General features: G+C 40.3%; 1 protein-coding gene across 1 annotated transcript; it reads left to right on the top strand.

Annotated features, from left to right (window-relative positions):
* Positions 1 to 466: 466 nt before the first annotated feature.
* Positions 467 to 7,963, top strand: LOC121529851 (the record flags this gene model as incomplete). The annotated part of the gene is made up of 3 exons (XM_041817852.1): positions 467 to 1,152; positions 1,245 to 1,570; positions 7,764 to 7,963. Coding segments are annotated over exons 1-3 (1,212 nt in total), but the record flags the coding sequence as incomplete, so codon positions are not given.
* Positions 7,964 to 8,046: the final 83 nt, after the last annotated feature.

The following is an 8,046-nucleotide window of genomic DNA, read 5'->3' as shown; positions in this document are numbered from 1 at the left end:
AGTAGAGAGGATGTTTGGAATCAGCGATCACGCCCAGAGTATTGGATGGGGTGAGGCCTAGCAGAAGATTTTGGGAATGCGGTGGCAGCAAACCACGGACGATTTCAGGTTCCGAGTGAAGAACAATAAAGTTGCCCCCATCGTGGCCAATAGGAAGAGAATGGCCACAAAAATGGAATTCTTGAGTATGGTCATGTCGACGTTTGACCCCTTGGGATTTCTGTGTTGCCTGATAATAACAGCGAAGTTATTGTGGCGGAGATGTTCAACGCCTTTATGGATTGGCGTTAAAAAATGGACAAAGTATTTTGGATCTGGGCTAGTGAAGACCATAGAGATGCACGTGCTTGTGGATGCGAGTCAGTCGGCATTCGCGGCAGTGATCTACTAGAGGATCACGAATGAGGACGGTGACGTGTAAGTGAGGCTCGTGTGCGCAAAGACGAAGTGTGCGCCGATGCGAACGATGATGATTCCACGATTGGAGCTGCAGGCAGCGGTTCTAGGAACGAGATTGATGGACAGACTCGGAGACAGTGCTGCGTTGGATTGGCAGCACGCACAGGCGCTAGGAAACAGAGTAGCCGAGATTCTTGAGTCGACGAACGTGGCCCAATGGAGATGTCTACCGTCCGCCGACAACGGTGCTGATGATGCGACTCGGTCGCAATGCAGCGTCGACCTAAGTGAGAAGTCGCGCTGGTTGAGAGGACCGGCATTCCTGAGGAGACCAGCGGGCAGCTGGCCAGGAGCTGCACCCGCCGACGATGCAGATGGAGAAGATGAAGAGGAGATGCCGTGTGACTTTGCGCTTGTTGTAGGAAGTGACACGTTTAGATTCTCAAGCTATAGGAGATTGTTGAGGACTACGGTCTGGGTCCTAAGGTTCACGCGTCGATGCCGTGGACAACGAGATGAGCTTGAGAACGATGGCCTCACTGTAGCTGAGGGTGAGGCAGCTGAGAATTTGTTGGTCCTTACAGCACAACGGGAGGTGTTTCCCGATGAGATGAGGGCCGCAGAGAATGGCCTGGACGTTGCTAAAGGAAGCGACATATGTGGACTGGCGCCATACCTAGATGGCAATGGAGTCCTGCGAGTGTACGGCAGGATTGATGCGGCGCTATACCGTTCAGCGCCAAGAGGCCAGTGGTCCTTTCGCACCGGCACAGTCTCACGGAGATGATTGTGCGTGAGATCCGGACCAGGTTCTGAATTACGAGACTGCGAAGAGTGCTTCACAGTGTGATCTCGGGATGCAGCGAGTGTAAGCTGCACATAACGCGGCCGATGCCGCCGATTATGGGACCCCTGCCAGAAGATCGTCTGGAGGCCAGTGGCTGGCCGTTTAAGAGCGCGGGCCTCGACTGCTTTGAACCACTGCTAGTGACCGTAGCTCAGCACCAGGAGAAGCGGTGGGTGGCCTTGTTTACGTGCCTGACGACCAGGGCGATTCATTTGGAACTGGCGCACGACCTGTCCAGGGATTCCTGCATAATTGTGATCAGGAATTTCATGTGCCGTCGAGGGCCAGTACATAGACTGCGCAGCGTCAACGGCAAGAACTTCGGTAATAGAGGCGGAGAATATTGTTAGTTCTCGTCCGCTCACCCATATGCCAGTAAGTTCGGACCAGGAAGCCCCTCTAACGCCAAATGATCTGGTCAAGGGAGCAGCGCGGGTCGATTATCGATAGTTTAGTATTTAGTATTGGATTTTTGGTATTGTGCCCTCATGAAGAGATCGGGCACACTAGACAGATAAATGTGGTGCGCTCGTGGTGAGTTTGTCGTCAAAAGCCATGGAGTGTGGGAGGTTATACTGCGGTGCGCGATCTTTTGTATTAGGAGTACTCCTTTTAACTTGTATTCTCCACTAGAGTAAAACATACATTCGTACGCTCCAGTGACTTTTGTATTGAAGGCGGGTTGCCGTATTGCCGCCGTATGTTGTAGGCAACTCCCACCCGAGTGCCGACAGCCGCTATCAATCGAACAATTAAATTCATTTTACTCAGAACGAAATTGTAGTATTAGTGAAAATTCATTAATTGATGAAAGCGAAATAGTTTCAGATCATTGTCATTTAACAGGAAAATATAGAGGCGCGGCTCATAACGTATGGAATGTAAAATAAAATAAATAAATTATAAAATTGTTCCCCATATTTTTCATAATCCTTCAGCTCACGACTGACACTTATTTGTGAAAGAATTAACAAAAATTTATGGTGAAATTTCTAAAATACCATTAAACAAAGAGTTTTATATATCAATATCAAAGAAAATTGTAGTTAGAAAAAATAAAATAGTGGGACTAAGATTCTTAGATTCATTTAGAATCCACAAAACCTGTAAAACCATAAATGCGAAAATAGGGTATATTAACCTATAAAGTATATATCAGAGAACGTCAAGGGTGTCTTTTTTCGGCATCCGAATCACACTTATACATTTTGAGAGTTTGTCGCACTCATGAACAGCAAGAAAAGACACCCCCGGAGTGCACAGATCGCTTTGGGTGTTTTGAGTGTTTGCGTTTTTGTCACCCACTCAAGTTTATGCACATGATTCTAATGCACAGACACCCATTTCCTTTTTTTTTCATGTAAAATTATTCGGTCATCCCTCAATGACCTGCTCATGCAATACAGCTGAAGACACCCGAAACAGTCAGATCAGTCGAAGACACCCGAAACACTCGACTCATTTGAGGACACTCGAATCATTTCAAGACACTCGAATCATTTCAAGACACCCGACTCATTTCAAGACACCCGACTCACTCATCCCAAAAACATGGGTGTTTCAGACACTCCCTTCATTTGCTTTGAGTGTGTTGGGTGTCTGTGCAAGAGAGTTCTGGGTGCGCAAGTGCACATTCGAAATGAGCTGTGCAAGACTCCCACCCTTACTCTAGGGTGCCGATCACACTCTGAGAGCTTAAAAGGCACAAATGATTCGAGTGCACTCATTGTCTGGGTGTACCCTTGCCGTTCTCTGGTATATATGTTCTTGATCAGGATGAATAGCGAAGATTGAGCCATGTCCGTCTGTCCGTCCGTCTGTCCATCTGTCCGTACGAACGCTGAGATCTTAGGAACTATAAGAGATACAAAGTTGAGATTAACCATTAAGATTCTTGAGATCCCTACGGAGCGCAAGTTTATTACAGCATCCTGCTACACAATCTCTAACGCCCACAAATCGTGAAAAACAAAAATCCCTGAAATCTCAGGAACTATTAGGCCTAGAAAGTTCAAATTGAGTATGTATAATCTTTAGACGCTAGCGCATCTTATAGTATTACAATTATCCGGCCACACCCACCCATACGCCCACCAAGCTCACATATTCTAGAAAAACTGATATCTCTGTAACTATAAGTGACAGAAAGTTCGGATTAAGCATGTAGGTTTTTATGATGCTCCCAATGCAAGAATGCAGAAAACTGTGGCGTCTATAATATTTGTATGAACGCTTTCGTTTGACCTTGTATAACTTATTTTTGTTAATATCTATCGATTTACCAAAGATTTTTTAAATCGAAACATTATTTTGCTATTTATGAAAAAATTTAGGTTATAAGGCCTAATATGACGTCACTATCAGTTACTCAACATGCTTCCTTTGACAATTGGTGACGCCTTGTGAATTTCCACTAGCAAAATTTATATTTTAAAATTGAGTAAAACTGTAACGGTTATCTTATAGTCGCAGCACTCGACTATAGCGTTTTCTCTTGTTTCAGCCTGCTGTGAGAGCAACTGAATAGGTTTTTCGGGCATTTTATATCTTTAATGTATATAGCAACTTCAAATTCGGATACAAAAGTTTACAATATTATCATTGTCAAACTGCGTTTTATAAAAAAAAATGTTCCTTCTGTATGTATGTATTTATATATGTATATGTAAAAAAAATTTTCAAATTGATTTAGCTGCTGCTCCTTGTCGTTGCCGCTGTCGTCTTTTACTGCTGCTGTTGATGTTGCTGCGATCGTCCTTCCTACTAATGTCCGTTCGTCTGTCCGTCTGTCTGTCTGTCCGTCCGTCCGTCCGTCCGTCCGTCCGTCCGTCCGTCTGTCCGTATAAACGCTGAGATCTCAGGAACTATAAGAGATACAAACTTGAGATTAACCACGAAGATTCTTGAGGTCCCTACGCAGCGCATGTTTATTACAGCATCCTACCACGACCACTCTAACGACCACAAATCGCGAAAAACTAAAATCGCTGAAATCTCAGGAACTATTAGAGCTAAAAAGTTCAAATGGAGTATGTATAATTTTTAGATGCCAGCTCATCTTATAGTGGTACTATTATCCGGCCACACCCATACGTCCACAAGGCTCAAGGCACCCATACGCCATACGCCCACAAACAGCGGAAAACTGTGGCGTCTATAATATTTTTATAAATGCCTTCGTTTGACCTTGTATAACTTATTTCTGTTTATATCTATCGATTTACCAAAGATTTTTCAAATCGGAACATTATTTCGCTATTTATGAAGAAATTTTGGTTATAAGGCCCCACATGGTTTGTGACCATCAATTACTCAACTTTCTTCCTCTGACAATAGGTGACGCCTTGTGAATTTACACTAGCAAAATTAAAACTTTAAAATGGTTTAAAACAGTAACGGGTATCTTATAGTCGCGGCACTCGACTATAGCGTTTTCTCTTGTTTTATTATATTATTGTTTTTTGCTGTTATTAAGTTGTTTCTTTGTTGTTAATCAGTTGTTTTAATGTTTATAACTTTTTATTCTTTGTTCACTTCTCGCTTACTATTAAACGTCTGTTGAATGTTAAGTCGAAACTGGGACTGTAAATTTTGAAGCAAGCAGTCCCGATTTTTATACCATCCAGAAGCCACACATACAAACGTATATACGCAATCATCTAGGTTTTCTAACCACATTCTCGAATTATTGGAGAATCTCTCTCTTTGAGCAAAAGTTGTAATGTCTATATTTAAAAGTGGTCTATTAGTTTTTCTGACATATTAGTTTTTTCGCTTCTTAATACCATTTCCCTTACTATGTCGTTTTAGGTAGAATCCATAACCTCTTCTATACGGTTTGAGATATAACCCTTCTCCTACAGCAACACTTGTAATTTTTATATTATGTGGTAAGTTTTCATTAAAGCTCTTAAAAATAAATTTCCACACCTCCGCACACAAGCAGATCTGACCACACACTTCAGAGTGGGGGTGAGATCGCACTTCCGCGCACAAGCAGTCATGAATGCACACTTGAGGGTAGTGGTCAGTACCTAGGCGGACTCGCCCAAGGGATAGCAAAGGGTCAGGTCTTTCAGACTGTAATACTGTTGTATTACAATCAGCCTATAGCCTATATTCTAGCTACTCTCAGCTGATCGAATGCAAATGTTGACTTTAATGTGGTTACAAGTAAGTATAAAGGGAAAATGTTTATTTCATAAAACTTGTGCATGACCGATTCTGATTCCTTATAAGTCATAAAATAAAATATTTATTGCAATTGACGGTGTTCCGACCATTATTTCCCACACACCTGTACTTGCATTCGTGGAGGCATCGTTCTTATTAAGTGAACATAGAAAGGGAAAATCTCTGTTGCACGGAGATTGTACACAAACTATCCCGCTGTCCGTAGAAACCATTAAATGAAATATTTATTGCACTTGTCATTTTCCTGATTAGTCTTTCCCACACACCGATATTTACTTACACGGAACTCTCAGGCCTCATTTTCGTCAACCGTTAATTTGTTCGCCATCCTTGTCTTCCTTATCCTTGTAATACCATATGCCTGGCATCCAGGGCTCCTATGTATACTCGAAACCAATACGATCGGTTCTAGGAGTATAGCATACCTTTATGCACTCCCTAAACATAACATTAGGTGAACAATTTTTATTAATAATATTATATTATATATATATATATATATAGATAAATATATATAAGAATATTAAACATATTATTAAAACTTAAAAAACTACATCATCAAAATTAAATATGGAGTCTACAATTGCTTGTGATTTGTGTGCTAAGGTTGTGAAGATGAGTGAGTTTAGTGATCACTATGCCAAGTGCTACAAGCCTCGGAATGCCTTCGAGGTTTTAATGGCAAGTTCTAAAATAAGGAGTGACTTGTGCTACCGTATAGTTCCCAACTATGAATTTGATGAGCACTATAAAAATTGTACAGGACCCCAAAATGCATTCAGCATTTTTCATTCATTCAGTTAATGAAAGGACCCAAAAAAGGAATACAGCAAAAAACATCCATTCTTCGAGATGATAATCCCTCAACATCAGCAAATGCCCTCAAGCGGATGAGAATGGATGAGGGTAAGGAATCAATTACTTCCACTAAAAAGCATAAAATTTCGAACAATAAAGAAGAGCGAAAAAGAGAAATTTGATGCGATATTTGTGGTATCACTTATCTGGAGTCAAGGGAGCGTCAGCATATTTTAAGCGATAATCATAAAAGTGCTTCGCTCAGAGAAGATGAAAATTATAAAGATATTTTGCATATTGTATCTAATTCTAAATTTCCTGTAAAAACGCACCGAATTAAATGCTCAAACGAAAATGTAATTGACTTAAATGATTTTTATCAGTTGTGTCAATCAAATTTACTCAAAATAATTGAGGGTTGCATGTTGGAATATAGAGCCATCAAATTCTCGTTAAGAGTATGCGGGATTTATATGAAACAAATAGATGATGGAGAAACCGTTGAAACCACGAAACACTTTGCAACGGCGTATAGATCAGTACATCAGGTTGAAAATATTACTGACGAGCTAAATGCAGCAATGGAATCTCTATTGACATCGAGCTGTGAGTTCCTGGAAAAGGATTCTGGTTGGGCTATCAAAAACATTGAAGCTACTATAGTAAAACTAGTAAACATTCCTGCAAGCGGTTTCATACCAGGTCCGAAGAGCATAAAATCGAGAAAAGCGATAATCAATATTCAAAACACTGACGTATTTTGTTTCAGGTGGGCAATTTTAGCATTTCTAGCTAACACGCGCTTTCAGAATGCTACTTTAGCAACACCCCAAGAAAAGAAATATTCATGGAAGAAATTAACGAAACCAGCTAACTATCACATAAATATCAATGCAGAAGTCATTGTATATGAAGGAAAAAGACTGGATTTTTCGGGAGTTGAGTTTCCCATCACAAAAAAGGAATAAGTCAGTTCGAGAAAAATAATAAAAAGACTTTAGCATTAATGTCTATGAAATTGATAATGACGGTAAGATAATTTTTGGACCTACTGTTAAAACTCAAGAGCTTCGAACCAACCACGTAAATATATTAGAATTAATAACCGTCAAAATACGCACTATCCCTGTATTACGTGTATTAAAAGATAATGCGGTTCACAGCATTCAAATTCGCACTCAACATAATATTTTTTGCGACAATTGCCTGCAGTTTTATATGACAACGAATACTACACACAATAAGCTTGAATGCGGATAAGTGGCTTCGTACTATCCTGAACCGAATACGACCACTTCATTCAAAGGATATCACAAGAAGTTATCACCTCCGGTGGTTATTTATGATCTGCTTAAATAACCCGGCCACGTCATAAACAACAAAGGAGCAGAAACATTCAGCGTGTGCAGTATCTTTCTACATTGCACACAAATATGACCTAACTCTAAATGAGATATAGATAAAGGTAAATTAAAAAAAATCAACTTAATAAATTTGAAATAATGAATATTTTATAAAATTACAGGTGATGATTGCATTAAGCAATTTTGTAAATCTCTCAAAGAAAAGACTTTGAGTTTATTTTACAAGTATTGGGCTACAACAAAAAGTCCGGGTGCAGATACAATAGATGACTTTGAACAAGAAGGAAGTTGCTGTGCCTGTGAAAAGATAATCACCGATGACGATCTGGACAAACACTTCGATCAATTTCCCGGAAAATACGTAGGTCCTATTCATAAGAACTGTTAGCCTAAATATAAATTAAGTGATCCCTTTTTTCTATAGTTTTTCATAATATATCTAAA

The sequence above is a fragment of the Drosophila eugracilis genome, unplaced genomic scaffold, assembly GCF_018153835.1.
Source record: "Drosophila eugracilis isolate 14026-0451.02 unplaced genomic scaffold, ASM1815383v1 contig_1963, whole genome shotgun sequence".
NCBI classification, from domain to species: domain Eukaryota; kingdom Metazoa; phylum Arthropoda; class Insecta; order Diptera; family Drosophilidae; genus Drosophila; species Drosophila eugracilis.
Note: the sequence above shows the minus strand (reverse complement) of the source record. Positions and strands in the feature narration are given on the sequence as shown.